The sequence below is a fragment of the Anolis sagrei genome, chromosome 2 (assembly GCF_037176765.1).
Source record: "Anolis sagrei isolate rAnoSag1 chromosome 2, rAnoSag1.mat, whole genome shotgun sequence".
Lineage (NCBI taxonomy): Eukaryota > Metazoa > Chordata > Lepidosauria > Squamata > Dactyloidae > Anolis > Anolis sagrei.
Genome location: NC_090022.1, coordinates 233,938,666 through 233,955,419, shown reverse-complemented (window position 1 = coordinate 233,955,419; position 16,754 = coordinate 233,938,666). Strand labels below are relative to the sequence as shown.

The 16,754-nt window shown below is 41.3% G+C and overlaps 1 protein-coding gene across 1 annotated transcript; it reads right to left on the bottom strand.

The window, feature by feature from the left end:
• Positions 1–430: 430 nt before the first annotated feature.
• Positions 431–11,749, bottom strand: NXNL2 (nucleoredoxin like 2). The gene is made up of 2 exons (XM_060762041.2): positions 9,655–11,749; positions 431–1,045 (listed from the first exon to the last, which is right to left on the bottom strand). The coding sequence occupies exons 1-2, from the start codon at positions 9,954–9,956 to the stop codon at positions 877–879; spliced, it is 471 nt and encodes a 156-aa protein (XP_060618024.1). The 5' UTR covers positions 9,957–11,749; the 3' UTR covers positions 431–876.
• Positions 11,750–16,754: the final 5,005 nt, after the last annotated feature.

Below are 16,754 nucleotides of genomic sequence, written 5' to 3'. Positions count from 1 at the left end.
ATTTGGTGTATCTATTACATACTTGAATATAGTTTGAGCCCTTTTTTGTTGAACTTCTGTATATAACAGAACACCAGGCCTTGATAAGAACACAAATAAACCAGGAAAAGAAAAATCTATAAATAGCCCCAAGTATTTCTCTTAAAGCATGAGCTCAAAATCTAAAGGTGTACTTATGCATCCAGTGCCAGCAGAACCAGGAGTCTGTTCACTATGGCACGTCTTAGGGGCAACCAAACCCTTCTTGAGATTATTTTCCCAGCCTTCTGCTGCTTTTTTGGGAATTTGTTGCTTCTGTTGGAAACAATAACAATAACACCCACTAGAAATAAATCACTGGATTTTGGTAACACCAATAAAAGATTCAGTAGAGCTGCATATTTCCATGTTCAGCTGTTGTATATCATGAAAAAAGACAGGGACATGCAGGTAAACTACAAACAGGTTTAATAAAGCAAGTACTCTCTCATATATATAAGAAAATTATAGACCAACATTGTGTTGTCAAGAAATATAAAGTTTTCCCTGACGTGTATATTTTGCTTTGAAAAAAATAAAAGCTTGCATAGATTTGAGAGGGCAGTCTTTATAACCTCCGTGAGGCAAAGCTGATCTTTATCAAATTGTTCAGTAATGTTTGAACTGCTTTGGTTATTTTCTGTGGAATATAAATAGGAGTAACAATAATATGGAACAGAAAGACAAGTGCATCATGGAAACTTATGTTGAACTATTGCAGCCAAAACCAAATTAAAGCAAAACAAATCTAAACCAAGAACAATGCAATTTCCTCTGTTTGTGGTAGTTGTAACAATGGGACCTCTGAATGTATGAAAGGTGTAGCAAAGCTATCATTTCTGCAAGTTTCATCCCAGTTCAGCTAGAGAAATTCTGAAAGACATTGGCCCCTTCAAGCCAGTTTCGGAAACAATTGAGCCCTCTTTCGCGGATCTGTTTCCTTCCTTTATCAGTAATGACTTCTCCAGTTTGTTTAACAATCACAAGTTTAGGAATAGCTGTGATGTTGTATTTCTTTTTCAACTCACTGTAAATAAAGAGAAAAGAAAAGTTAAACACACCATTATGAACCACACAAGTAATCAAGATACAAAAATAATTATTCTTAAAAGAGACTTGCATCATTATTTTTTATTTTAAAAGTGGTATTGTAAAAAATAAAACTGTGTTTATATATATGATTTAAGATGGCAATTCTCAATAACAAATTGCACACTTTTTCTATGAAGACACAAAGTTTTCAATATTCATAAGGGCAACCCCTGATTTTGCAGCAATCAGAATCCCACACATCTTTAGTCAGAAGTAATAGCACTGCAGCCTAACTATGAGGCTGCAAACAAAACAAGGAGCTGCGCTTTAATTCCAAATGTCAAATCCAAAGAACCTCAGGAAGGCAGGAGTAAGAAGTTATTTATAGAGTGGATCCAGGCAACCTAGCTATTAGCCTCTGGGGACCTCAATTTTCAACCTTTACTTGTTTCAGATGTGTTCCATTTCTAAAATGGGTACATTTTTCTAGCCTGTCCATTTAACAATTGCTTATTTCTGGATAATATGCTCCATATATTTATTAGGCACATTTCTGCCCTGTAACCTCAAAGTGACATACACAGCACTGCTTCTTCCGACTTTATCAAGGGAGCATCTATTTTTGGAGTATCCCCCAGCTTATCCTGGTTTAAAGGTCCACATTAAATGGTCAATGTAGATGTGCCCCATACCATAAGGAAATAGATCAGCTCAAGAGGGGTCACCATCAACTGCTATGTCTGTGTAATGACATGGGCTAACTACCATATCACACTGATTTGGTGCATGTTATGAGTTTTGTGACTTAAAACATATTCTGTGGCTATGATAAAATGCTTGGTTATTGTGTTTTGCACTTGTAATTATGTTGTACTAGTCTCAATAACCATGGTAGACTTATAACAATGCCTTACACAATCTGTGGGGACCTATTAATTGGTCAGAATAATACTCCTGTTTAATACTCCTCTGCTCTCAGAATATGAAAATGGAGTCATGGCCTCATAGTACTATACATTTTAAACCTTAGGATGCTTTCTTACTATACAATTATAGAAAAATATTCTACTTTAACTGCCCTTAGGGCAATTTATGGAATTCTAGATTTGTAGTTTAAAGAGGAATACTTAGTATTCTCAGCCAGAGAGATGTAGTGCTTTACCAAATAACTAGCCACAAGTCTCCCACAGATCTTGCTATGGCAGTTAAAGTACTATATTTGTGTGGTATGGAAGGATAGATAACGGGTAATGTATAGCATCATGAACAGGTATGCTTATAAGGTGAACACAAGATAGAAGAAAATGAAGATAGGTAGAATATTACATCCCCCAAAATTTCAATTATGTCACAAAGGAGAGGTAAAGGAATAATTGCATGGTTCAGTCTTTCTAACTGTTAACCACGTATTGGATGAAGTTGAGAACACAAGATTTGTGAACCATCTCTAAAAGACATGCAGAACTGACCTGCACAAACTTGTGGTTAAAATGATATAGTTTAGATATGCTACACACAAGATATCCCAGATTTAATTCCTGGAATTTGGGATTGAAAGGTCCTACAGCAACACTGATGTAGGGCCTTTCAATCAGTATGAACTCAGTATGAACAATGGATGCACCAATGTCTAATTTAGCAAACTCTAGACTCAAAAGACAATGCTGCCAGACAATCTAGTGTCCTCCATATATTTTGGGCCCACATTACCCTCCAGCTGTTGTGTAGGAATGGGCACTATATTGTGCTAATAGAGAATTCCAGCTTCCTCACATGGATCTACTAGGATTGTACAGGATGGAGTCATGGCAATTCAAGTGGCATCTCACTGCTTTGTGTAGTGTAGTGTGGACATGGCAATATGTGGATAAGCAATGCTCAGGAGCAAACCTCAATAAAGACTATGCAAGCTTTTTTTCCCTTCTGCTGAGATTCCCACTTTGCCAGGGCAATATCTCAATGGTTAGAAGGGAGTCAGGGATCCCTCCTTTATAGTCAAAGGCTCACTGTCAAGGAGACATATTACTCTTTTTCTGAGGTTATCTGACTAAGGAATGCATTTGAAATGAGGCTTAGGCCCACGTGAAATTACAATTAAGACCATAAGAAGGGTAACTCTGTCATGGTCTGAAACTGTGATTTGAGGCCTATTAAATCCATACAGTTATCCCAATTCCTGCTTCAATTACCTTTACAGGTAACAGTATAGAATAGAGCATTATTTGATACTGGCTGTTCTCAATCAATTCCTGTTACTTTGTTTCTTTCATCTTTTCCTGTTTGTCCCTGTCCCTACTTGCTGAGTTCAAAAGTAGCTCAAGAAAGCATCAACTGGAAAATGAAGCTGATAAAAAATATCAGGTGACTCAGAATTATATAACTTGTTGTTGTGAGCACCACTGGGGATGGCCTATAAGAAACAACAGAAGCACAAGTTTACCTCGGGGGGATTTTAGAACAAGAAAACTAAAGTTGTTGAAGCAGCTCCATATATGATAAAACTAATTTTGTATCCTTGGTACCAAGAACATGTCTTGTAAGGAAGCTTCAGACGGACTGACAGTTAAGATTCTTAAGAAGTCGTTCACACTTATAATGTGGTTATTCTATTTTAATGTCCATGGTCCATGGAGTCCTAGAATGTATAGTCTGATAGGAGACTAGACCTGGTTGAGAATTGTAAAGCCTCCCCCTAAACTACATATCCCAGGATTCCAGAGTATGGAAACATGACATCACAGTGCTATAATTCTGTGGTGTAAATAGCACCTTGATTTCTGGGAATTGTAGGCTCAAACATTTGGGGACTCACAGGTTGAGAACCACTGTCCTAGGGATTCAAAATGGAACGGGTTTATCTGCTATAAATCCCGTGAGATAGCTTAAAATGAGAAATAAGACTGGCTAATGTGAGGAAAGATGGCAAGATATTTAACCTCAGCAGACTGAAAGCCAAAACCAAGGTTACAATAACATCTGTTATAGAACTCCAGTATGCTGATGACGTCATCTGTGCGCATTCAGAAGAAGATCTACATAACACTCTGAACGCTTTCTCAGAAGCATACGACTAGCTCGGCCTGTCATTGAACATCGAGAAAACCAAAGTGCTCTTTCAGCAGTCACCAGCCAATCCCTCCCCAATGCCAGAGATACAGTTTAATGGTGTAACAGGCGCAGCGTTTTTCCAAATGAAGCATTCCAAATGAAGCAGAGAGTGTTTAAGGACTGGGACATCCGTAGGGATACCAAGGTGCTTGTTTATAAAGCTATTGTCCTCCCAACCCTGCTATATGTCTGCGAAACGTGGACTCTCTATACACGTCACATGCAACTCCTAGAACGATTCCATCAGCGTTGCCTCTGGAAAATCCTGCAAATCTCTTGGGAAGAGAAGCAGACAAATGTCAGCGTTCTGTTGGTTTGTTCTTAAATTGAATTTGTATGTACATTTTACACTGGAACATTTTAAATTGTAACCAGCTAAAAATATTGTTTTTTGTTTCGGATACCACAGAGAAGGATTAACATGCCTGCAATATTTTTTTTGCTGTCTGTGTCCCTATTCACCTCACTTTCTGTCCCTGTGACAATTGGATTTTGAACATTTTGGATTGTTGTAGAAACATGGATTGCTGATAAAGCTTCAGTGGAGACACCATCCCCCTGTGATAACTCTTTCAGGAGTGCATTTCCCTTCCTAGGACTAGATTTCCTGTCAATCCCTGTTATCTCACCCCCTGATTGTAACTAGGCATTGGATGTAAGGAGGATGCTTATTACTCAGGGACTGCCTTTTTATTACTTTTATCTATTTCTTTCTTTCCCTGTTGTTTGATTGAAGCATATGTAAGTTTTTTGTATATGGAAAAATATTAATAGATAGCATGAAATGATGAAGAGAACATGATAGAAACTAGCAACAGCAAACTATGACAACTTTTCTTTCCATCTTCTCTGTCACACAGAAAGTTTCCTTCTGTCTCAGACCTTGAAGAAGTTATTTTCATGGGACTTCTGGGATGCCACCACTTCTGATTTTGGAAAACAGGTAGATTTATGTTAAATTATCGTAAGAAACAAATGATACTGTGCAATTTATTTAAAAAGTGAATTGGTGAATGAATGTATAAAAGTCTTAACTCTTTTGTTAGACTGCTGCTTCTCCGGTTTTGGAAATATAGAATAAATGTATGTCACACAAATACCCCTCAGTAAAATTCCGGATATATGAAGAATAAGATATGATTAAAGAGTGACTTTGGAAAGCAGTTGAACAGACTTCAGTGCCACACAACAGGAAATTGTTAAGGGAGATTGTAACTGACAGCGAAGGTGACCTTCCCATTTTCCTCCCAGCAGTTAAAATGGAAAAAAAAATCCATTGATACCACTAAGATTTCTTTATTTGGAGGAGGAGGGAAGAATAATTACCATAAGGGGAAGTTAAGGGAGAAAGAGTGTGCTCTTCTTGTTTGTTACTGACTCTCAAACTCCATCCCTGAAACATGTCAATAAGAAATAATAATTTCACTGGTGCCAGTGAAATTTCTCTAACCCTGCTAAACTTGAATGCATGACTTCTGTTAAAAGTTAAACAAATCTTAGTAACAGTTTCTCTCCCTCTTGCCATCCCCCTTCTCTCACACACAAATACTATAGTGTCACAATCAGGAAATAATACATAATATTGTCACCCATTTCGGGGAAAAAATCAGTCCTTCACATCCTTAACTGTCACCTTAGATACTTTTATTCTGAGCACCTGGAGGAGGCAGAAGTGTAGTATTGTGCTGCAAAATACTATTATCATCACCATCCCTACCACCATTTTATTCAAGACAGTTAAATTTAGACAGATACGACTTTTATTGTTGCTGGTTTGTGTGTGTGTGTGTGACTTCAAGTTGTTTCTAACTTATGGCAACCCTAAGGCAAACCTATAACAGGATTTTCTTGGCAAGATTTTTTTTCAGATGAGGTTTGCCTTTGCCTTCTTCGATGGCTGAGAGAGTGTGATTTGCCCAAAGCCATCCAGTGGTTTTCCATGCCAGAACAAAGATTAGAACCCTGGTTTCCTAGAATCACAGTCTCAAGCTCAAAACCGCCAAATCATGCTTCTCTTTAAAATATTTACATTATACAAAAAGTTAAACAATCAATTAAATAGAAAATACTGTATGAGTCCTTTATCTGTGATGTTCCAAGACTCCACTAAGGGTACCCGAAACTGTGGATAAAAGAAAATCTAGCTTTTTGACTATGACACAGAATCACATTGGGGAACCCCACAAACTTTTCATGGAGGAATATTTTTGAGTGAGTAAAAGCACTGATATTGTAGAAACCTCACCATAATGAACAGTTATGTTTGTTATGGGCCATGATCCTATTGGCTCACTAGATTATTTTGGTTATCCAAGGGGTGAAGAGGGGCTACTTCTTTCTTGACTTTGCAATGGCAGCCAGACAGCAACATCCCCTTCTATCAAAACTGGTTGTAAGGGCCCACCTGAATGCCAAATGGCTGCCACAGCACAACTAAGAAAAAAGTAGCAAGTTTCTTTCTTGTTCATGATGGTGATAAATGCTGTCTTAAAACTCAGCAGCACAATGCCATCTGACAGGTGTCCAGTCACCCTTATGGACAATGAGCAATAGTGCAGTTATGTCAAAAGTGTGATGCTAGGAGATACTCTGTCCATTAAGAGACTCAAGAACAAAACAATCTCTGTATGTAACCCTCAATGTTTGACTTGGTCTTAATTTTCATTACTTCTCTCAATTCCTGCTATCATCCCTTCCTCCTCTTTCCATGCTACGTTTTTCAAATCCTCTTCTAATACTATGTATCTACATATAATTTTTTAAAGAAAAAAACCCTTCGTATGCAACTTATCTAAAAGTACTTAAACTGGCATAACCAAGGGTTGCACTATCATAGACCATGTAATAGGGATGTGGCATAAATTTATATGAACACACAGACAAAGCATTCCTCACTCATATGCAAAGTCAATGCAGGTTTATGCCCTAAAGGCCAGGACACCAAAACTTTACATATCAAGCAGTATTTTTGCCCACACATATTGTTATTTATTCATTTCAAGATGCACTGTGAGGTGAATTGTGAACACTACAACCTTTCTATCTCTGTGCAATGAACTCACCCCAACCTCTGGATGGGTCCTGGATTATCCAGACAAACTGGAGGGCAAAATGAGTTCAGGAGCTATTATCTCTGCTAAGAACTCAAGCAAAGGAGAGATTAATCACTCTGGTTCCAAGTTCCTTGCTATAGCTGCAAGCAAAATGGCTTCTCTTCACACAGTAATTTGTGTCTACATCTTGGGGCAAAGTTAACACCATGTGGAGCAACATGGTCACAAGAAGAATTATTGATTAAATAACTTCACCAGTTCCCTTTCCAAAGCCCATTTTATAATGTTTGTATGTTTTATCATTTATATTTCACATCCCTATAACAATCCAGACCAAGCTTTATCAACAAAGGGAAGGGGAGGAAACAGTCTCAGCTTCAAATGGCAAACCCATCCTATCTCCCCACAGCACCATTTTTGTAGGCTTTTCACCAATGTACAGGAGTGCATTGCATTAAAAAGTGTAAATCACTCACAGCATGTCTATTTCCACCTGGAACTTTGTCAGCTATATCAGCAGAAACAGGATATTACATTACTAAACCAATTTGGACTTTTTTTTTAAAAGCAAACCCAGAAATCCTACCTGTACTCATCTGACTTTAAACCCACTGATGAGAAAGTAAGCACCACTGAGAGCAAATATGATATTATAGTGGCTAGATAAACAGAAGCAGGGAGAATGGGATTCAAAACCTAAGTAATCCATTAAACTGATTGGGCATGTCAAATGATACCAAACTGATACTTAAAGGAGTGCTGGGAGGATAACATGAGACAAACACTCTTCTGTTGCTCCACAGAGAATGTGATAAATAATGACACATACTCAAGATGAAGTGTCAATTTAAAACCAGAACTGGATTTTTTTGAAAGCAAGTTTTTGCATTAAAGTGTTGGATGGCTCCAATACAGCCTAAAGGCAACACAATCTCCCTTATACTATACGAGATACCACAGGCCTTATTCCAGCTGTTTCTTTAAACTAGAGCAGTGGTTCCCAAACTTTGATACTCTAGATGTCTTGGACTTTGAGTGGTTTTTGGGTCAAAACCTCTGCTTAATGCAAGATCTGCAGCTAAAGTATATCCAAGAGGTTGTTCATTATCTTTTTCAAGCCACCAAGAGAAAGAGATCCCAACACTTCTCTAGGCAATTGATTCTATCGTAGAACCACTTTGTCAAGAATTTCTTAATAAAAATCTCTTCTTCTCTATCATAAAGCCACTGGATCTGGTCCTAACTTCTAGGGAAGCAGAGGACAGATCAATTATCCCAATCCCTGAGACTCCAAGGCCAGAACCTAAATACTATAAGTGGCCCTTTCTGATGTCATAAGAAACACAACCTGTTCATGTCATTTAGCATGAAACATGATGTCTCAACCGTAGCTGGACATATAGCACTCAAGTAAGAAACATGGAGGCTAAGGGCCCTTCCACACAGCCATACAACCCAGAAGATCAAGGCAGTAAATCCCACAATATCCGCTTTGAACTGGGTAATCTGAGTCCACACTGCCATATATTCCAGTTCAAAGCAGAAAATGTGGCATTTTATTCAGCTGTGTGGAAAAGAGGAAAACGTAGGTGCAAACTTCTTAGTCTGGTTGTCATCACTCCTCCCATGAATCTGGAATTGCATTTTAAGGTATGCACCTTGAACCTCTAGGAAACCAATGGCAAAGAGGACATTAAAGAACCTCCCTTCCCAGCAAACACATTTTATATGAATGTGGGAAACCAGTGCCAGCTCTCTTTCCCTTTCTTCTGACCTTTGTGCATGTGTATAAATTTGGTCCGCTGTATCCATGGATTTTGCATCCATGACTTGAAAATACATATTTTAAATTCCAAAAAACAAGCCTTTTTGCCATTTTATATAAGCAACACCATTTTACTGGACCATTAATATAATGGGACGTGTTCATCCATCTTGAAACCAAATTCCAGTGGATACTTAGGGCCTTCAAGACCCCTTTCGACTTATGGTTGTCAGATAATTAAGTACAAAGTATTGATCATTACCTTTAAAACCATAGCTGTAGGTCCTTATTTCAACCAGCCAGAATCCGACTGGCAACTGTCACCCAGACAGTTTTTTAATCAGTTGCCCTTGACCAAGCATGGATAAACTTCAGCCCTTTGGGTGTTTTGGATTTCAACTCCCACAATTCCTAACAGCCTCAGGTCCCTTCCTTTTCCAGCTGAGGAGGGAAAGGAAAGGGCCTTGGGCTGTTAAAAATGTACCTGTGCCCGACTTATAAACAAATTCAACTTAAGGACAAACCCACAGAAGGGATCTTGTCCATAACCTGGGGACTGCATCCGTGGATGGTGATATCCTTGGCCCCCGATCCCAGGGGATAGCGAGGGACCCCAAGTGGTGGCCCTGCTTCCCTTTCCTCCCTCCCTCCCTTTGGCCCCTGCTGGCTGCTACTCACTGCCGGAGCGGGTCGTGGAAGGGCAGGGCCAGCCAGTCTCCGTGCGCGCCCTGCATGTGCTGGGCCATCTCCTCGGGGCTGCGGTCGGAGGAGATGAAGACCACCTCGAAGGGGGCGGCGGGGCTGGCCTCCGACACCAGCTCGCCGTAGAAGTCGCCCAGGACCGGGGTGAACTCGCGGCAGAGCGAGCACCAGGCGGCGGCGAAGTACAAGCCCACCACCTTGTTCTCCAGCGCCGGCTCCGGCTCCACCGCCCGGCCCTGGCGGTTCACCAGCAGGCGCCCGCTGAAGAGGTCCACCATCCTCCTCCTCCTCCTCCTCCTTCCCAGGGGTGGAGAGAGACGGAGGCGAGGAGGGGCAGCAGCGAAGGGGGGCCCCCTAATAGACTGCCACCTGCCAGAGGAGCTTGGGCGAACCTTTCCAGCGGGGAAACGTCTCCAGACAGGAAAGCACAGAGGCACAAATCCTTCTCTCTTTAGTCTCCGAAGAAGCTCTTTTCCTTTCCTGAAGGAGATGAAGTGCCAGAAGAGCCCTGGGCTGAGAAGCAAAGTCTCTTTCCAGTAAAGAAACTTATCCAGAAGAGAAGGAAAAGCAGGAACGAGAGAGACACAAATGCTTCCTTCTTCTCTCTTTAGTTTCTGAAGAACCCCCTTTCCTTTCCTGAAGGAGCTTAAGTGCCAGAAGAGCCTTGGGCTGAGAAGGAAAGTCTCTTTCCAGCGGGGAAACTTCTCCAGACAAGTAGGAAAAGCAGGACTGAGAGGGCGAGAGAGAAAGAGAGACACACACAGAGAGAAATCCTTCTCCTTTTCTTCGCTGAAGAAGCCCCTTTTTCTCCTTTCCTGACCTGTTGGAAGTAGCTTAAATGGGTTAGAAAGCAAAGTCCTTTCCAGAAAACACCTCTCCAGAAGGAAAAGCAGGAACGAGAGACACACAAATCCTTCCTTCTTCTCTCTTTAGTCTGGGAAGAAGCTCCTTCCTTTCCTGGAGAAGTTTAAGTGCAAGAAAAGCCTTGGGTTGGGAAGGAAAGTCTCTTTCCAGAGAGGAAACTTCTCCAAAAGAGCAGGAAAAGCAGGACTGAGAGAGAGAAAGACAAATCCTTTCTTTTTCCTCTCCTTTTTTCCGCTGAAGAAGGTCCTTTTCTCCTTTCCTGTCCTGTCGGAAGGGGCTTAAATGGCTTGGAAAGCCATGTCTTTTCCAGGAAACACTTCTCTAGAAGGAAAAGCAGGCATGACAGAGTCACAAATCCTTCTTTCTTCTCCCTTTAGTCTCTGAAGAAGCTCCTTTCCTTCCTGGACGAGCTTAAATGCCAAAAGAGCCTTGGGCTGAGAAGGAAAGTCTCTTTCCAGTGGGGAAACTTCTCCAGAAGAACAGGAAAAACAGAATCGAGAGAGAAAAATCTTTCTTCTTCCCCTCCTTTTCTTCTCTGTGGTCAGTGGAGGCGAGAATTTAAAGGCCACAAGAGCCTTTCTGTTGAGAGGCAAAAATCCTTTCCGGCTGAGAAACGTCTTCCCAAGGAAAGGCAGAAGGAGGGAAAGGAGAGAGAGAGAGAGAGAGAGAGATAAATCCTTTCTTTCTCTCTCTTCAGTCTCCGAAGAAGCTTAGGAAAGAGCCTTGGGTTGGGAAGCATCCATCCCACTCAAAATCCTTTGGAGTTTCCCTCCTTTTCTTCTCTGAAGAAGTCCCTCTTCTTCCCTGTCCTCAGTGGGAAGCCACGCGCTGCAAGGGCCTTGGCTTGAGAAATGAAATCCGTGGCTTCCCACGCTGCTGCCCCGAGGCAACCAGCTCAGGCTCCAAACAGGAGAAAAGGCGAAAATGTCAGGGAAGTGTGTCCAGCGGCTCTTGCGAGAGTGATCAATGGATTAAGCACCACCAAGAATAGCCCTCCAATGTCCGTCTTAAGGCGCAGAAGGGCTTAGGAGGAGGGTTTTTGTCGTCTTCTTCTCCTCGCAGGAGTCCCTTTCCTTGGCTGGAGAGGCGACTCTTGACTGGGCCTCAAAGCCAGCTAAAACACTGGCAAAGCAGTCCTGAGAAAAGAAAAGAAAAAGAGCATTCTTGAGAGATGAAGCCTGATCTCACCTTGGCTCCTTTTAGACACCTTTCTCATCTCAGCCACAGTAATACTGGGAGCCAACAGCTGGCTCTGGAAGAGGAACAAGTCTTAGTAGGGGTGCAAAGGGCTGACCTTCTTGACATTTTAGTCCAGAATGTAATGCCTTTAGGAACTTGGAAGATCCCCAAAGGCCTGTTTATATACCTAATCCCATCACTGATCTCCCAAACAGCCCACAAGACAACTGGGTCAGTACATGAATTTATTTATTAATTATTTCCAGCAATTCTACCCTGTCCTTCTGAACCCCCAAAGAGGGACTCAGGGCGGCTTATACTAGGCAACAATTCGATGCCTCAACATATAACAAATGTAATAATATAACATCAGTTAAAACAATAAATAGAACATTAATTAAAACAATAAAAGAGTATTGTCAGCTGTATCACCATTCCAGTCCGATTCCACATCCAAAGTGCTGTTATGCCTGCTGTCCAAAAGCCTGGTCCCAGAGCCATGACTTCAATTTCTTCCTAAAAGACAGGAGGGATGAAGCCAATCTCATCTCGTTGGAAGCGAGTTCCACAGGCAGGGGGCCACTGCCAAGAAGGCCCTGCCTTTCATTCCTGCCAAACGCATTTGCAAAGCTGGCGGGAGTAAGAGCAGGGCCTCCCCAGATGATCTTAAACTGCGAGGTGGGACTTAGAGGGAGATGCGTTAGGACAAGTAAACGGCCAGAAACTTATAGGGCTTTATAGGTTACAACCAGCACTTTGAATTGTTCTTGGAAATGGACCGGCAGCCAGTGGAGCTGACACAACCAGGGGGTGGCATGCTCCCTGTATGTCAGTTGGCCTAGTTGGAGTTTCCGAACAGTCTTCAAAGGCAGCTCCACATAGAGTGCGTTGCAGTAATCTATTCGGGAGGTAACAAGAGTGTGGACCCCACTTTGCATGTCAAAATGTAATTCTATACCAGTCCAAAACACCTGGATGGCTGAAGTTTGTCCATGCCTGGTTTATACTAAAAATCATGCCTTTTGGCATTGCTTTAACTGTCCTGGTTCAATACTACAGAATCCTGGGTCTCATAGATTAATCATAATAATTCACTTTATTTATATTCCACTCTATCTCCCCAAGGGGACTCAGAGCAGATTACAACATATACATGTACAGGCAAACATTTGATACCTTTTTACACCCTGAAATCACAATGACACAAATACACAAAGGCAAAGACTTCCCCTTTCATCTCTGGTGTCTGGAGGCAATGCTCAACTCCAGCCATAGGGAGGTGCTCTTAATCCTTTTTCTAAGCTGAGGAGCCGTAGACACCTCCTGGTCATGTTACTGGCATGGTTGCATGGAGCGCAGTTATCTTCCCGCCGAGGCGGTACCTATTTACTCACATTTGCATGTTTTTGAACTGCTAGGTTGGCAGGAGCTAGGGCTAACAGCAGGAGCACACCCCGACCTGCGGTTTTGAATTGCCAACCTTCCAGTCAGCAAGTTTCTGCAAATAGTGGTTTTACCCACTGCTCTACTATGGCCCATTCTGTAGCATTGAACCACAGAGGCCAAAGGAGTACCAAACTGCATGATTTATACAGTGGTGCAGTGGGTTAAATCACCAAGCTGCTGAATTTGATGACCAAAAGGTCCGCAGTTTGAATCCAGGGAGTGGGGTGAGCTCCTGCTGTTAGCCCCAACTTCTGCCAACCTAGAAAACATGCATAAGTGAGTAGATCAATAGGTATCACGACGGGAAAGTAACAGCACTCCATGCAGTCATGCTGGCCACATGACCTTGGAGGTGGCTCTTTGGCTTGGAAATGGAGATCAGCACCACCACCCCCAGAGTTGGACATGTCTAGAATTAATGTCAATGGGAAACCTTAACCTTTACTTTTAGCTCAGGCATGGGAAAACGTTAGCCCTTCAGGTGTTTTGGAAGTTAACTCCCACAATTCCTAATGGCCGGTAAACTGGCTGGGAGTTGAAGTCACAGGCCCATGCCTGTAGATGCATCTAGAGGCCACCCATGGGCTCATGGGAGTAGGTTATTAATCTGTTTTGTTAGCACACATCAACATCCCCATGACACAACACAGGGGAGCTTTTTGATGCCTTATTGTGTGTTGTAAACCTGAATTTGAAAACTGCTTCGGAAGATCCTGAAATTCTGATGGGTCCCTCATACAGTAGGTGCAACCACACTATAAATCTCTATTTGGGCAGACTCCAGGAGCACATGGCTGCATATGCACTGTAGAAATAATGGTTTGACATCACTTTAAGGGCAATGATTCAACACTACAGAATCATTAGAGCTTTAGATCTTTTGCCTTCTCTGTCTCACTAAACTACAGCTCCCAGGATTCCACAGCAATGAAATATCAGAAAAATACATTTCTCTTCCATGCAGAGTGTAACAACATTAGGGAGGACAAAGAGGGCATTTTCGCTCCAAATATTCATTCAGCATTATTATAGTCCCTCAATTTCTAGCATTGCATTTCCTAGTGCTCTGTACCAATCGGAAATGGTAGGGTTATCATTTCAATTACTTTTGTATATTATAATTCTAACCATATAATGAGCAGCATGGTGTAGTAGCTTGAGCATTGGACTCTCAAATTCAGGAGTTTTGTATCAGTTTGCAAAAATACCATAATGCAAACAGTTTGTAGAAAACATTGGGGAGATTGCTATAGTTTAGAGAAACAGATCTTCTGTTCACAGAGAACAATTTCTGCATGTATTTTTAAAGTCTGGTAATAGGTTTTCAAAGCCTCACTGAGGTTTATCAGTATAGGGCTTTTTATACAAAGTCCTCGAAGCAACAAATTAGTTTACATATGAGAATAAATGCAAGCTTAAGTAGGTGAATTGTTGCAGTTCAAAGGCTTGTTAATGTTCTTGTTCTTTGTATTTTCTTAGTTACACTTTATATCACCCATATATCCTTCTGATTATCCAAAGCCATTTTTTTCTGGCCTTAACAACTGGCTCTTTAAAAAAAGAAATATGCACCAATTTGGACAATTTAAAAGCCCTATGTTCTGGGAGCCAGCATGGTCTAATAGCGTGTGTATACTGGGCCAGGGGTACATCTACACTGTAGAAAGTGGTTTGACACCATTTTAACTGCAATGGCTCAATTCTATGTAATTATGGAAGTTGCAGTGTGGTGAGGTACCAGGAGTCTTTGGCAGAAAATGCTAAAGACCTTGTAAAACTACAACTTCCATGGTTCCATAGCACTGAGTCATTGCAGTTAAAGTGATATCCTCTTCAACATTCTATAATGGTCCAAAGATCCTTATTGCATCTTAGGTGTACAAAGTATGCAGATTAATGAGATTAACAACATCCAGTTGATTAAACACAGAGATGGGTAAAATTTACAACAGTTAAGAACAGCTTAAAATACATGTTGGCTGAAAACATAGTAAAAGACTGCAAGAAATGCTGGCATGTTTCAGCTTGTGTCTAAAATTGGGAACTGTCTAATCCTAGCTGCCTCAGAAAGAAATTTGGTAACCACCAAGGTTACATGGGAAAAGTCGACACCAAGTAGAAACATCACATAAAATTTCACAGGACTAGCTGGTAAGTTTCTTAGTAGGAGGTTGATTATGTGTGCTTGGGTCTGTACATAGAAACTGCATGATAGTAGAATGTGGTATTTATTTATTATTTACAGTATTACTATACTGCTTTTCTCACCCCTAGGGTGACTCAATGCATTCTACTTCCTGTTTGTTACATGGGCAGAATCTTTCATTATATGGGGTACCCACAAATCTCCCACAAAGCAATTCAGACAGAAGCACATTACACCTTGCTTTGGAAAATAGACAAGGGTATTTGGACACAGTCAAGTTCTTTAGATAGTTTGCTGTGTGGAAAGGCCCACATAATGTATGGACAGGGCACTAGGGGAGCAAGATACATAAGAATGAGAGTGCAGTTTATAAAAGGCAATGTCCTACAGTCTCTGATTGATTTGAGAGCCATGTCAAAACCCAGATAAGTTAGGAGGGATGTGGAAAGACCGATGGAGGAGATTGTCTTAGAATCGATCTTGTGTACTCATCCTGAGCTAAGTGATGAATCAAACTGGATCCTAAACAAAAAACTGTGATCTTGAGCCAGTATTTAAGTGCCCACCACCTTACTTACTTAGGCGATCCCTCGTTGGCCGAGTAGGATAGTCTTCCAGGATCAGTATTCTTGTGGATCCGTAGGTGACTGTGCCCATCACCAGGCTTTTATTGACAGGGGTACTGCCCCAGATTCAAGTCATAAGACACAGGATGGTACACATCTGTGGAGCTGGAAAAGGGCCTTCAAAAACTGTGTTTGTTGTTGGGTCTATTTTTGATGTTAAACCACCACTCCAGATGCTGGAAGCATAAAGAAGCTGGGGAGCTATCTTAGCATTAAAGATTTTAGTTGCCGAAGGTATAAACTGCTCCCCTTAAGCAGCAGTAAAACGCAAAATGGCTGAATTGTTTACTTTGAAAGTAATAGAAGCAATATGAGTAGACCAGGACAGTCTGTGATATCAAACTGTATTATTACTACAATTGAATCTCATCCTAGGATGCTGGGAGACCAAGGCTTCAAATTCTCACTTAGCCATGGAACCCCACTAGACACCCCCTCTCCCCAATCTAGTACTTCAGCATAGTGCTGTGTATGGAAAAATCAAGATTTACTTTTGGGATTTCCCCCCCAAATATTTTGGAGTTATGATTGGTGTATCTCTGGATACAGAGTCCATACATACGGGGTGTCGATTGTACTGCAAACTGCTGCTTTCACAATGGGCCTTTCCCCTGATGTTGTAGGGTTGGTTACAAAAATATGAATCCTGCAACTACCCCTTCCCATATTCTGTGTGGACCATATTCTGATCACTGCTCCCACAAGATGATTGGAAGCAGCTGACCTATTTTACAGCTGGATTAATACACTACACAAACACATGAAATTTACACACCACTGTAGCCCTACTAATATTAACTTTTTGGACATCATGG

Excerpts from the sequence above, each read along its gene's own strand:
- NXNL2 (XM_060762041.2), bottom strand. The coding sequence starts at position 9,956 with ATGGTGGACCTCTTCAGCGGGCGCCTGCTGGTGAACCGCCAGGGCCGG. Across the intron at positions 1,046-9,654 it reads TTCCACGACCCGCTCCGGCA|TGAGTTGAAAAAGAAATACA; the intron begins GTGAGTAGCAGC and ends CTTTATTTACAG.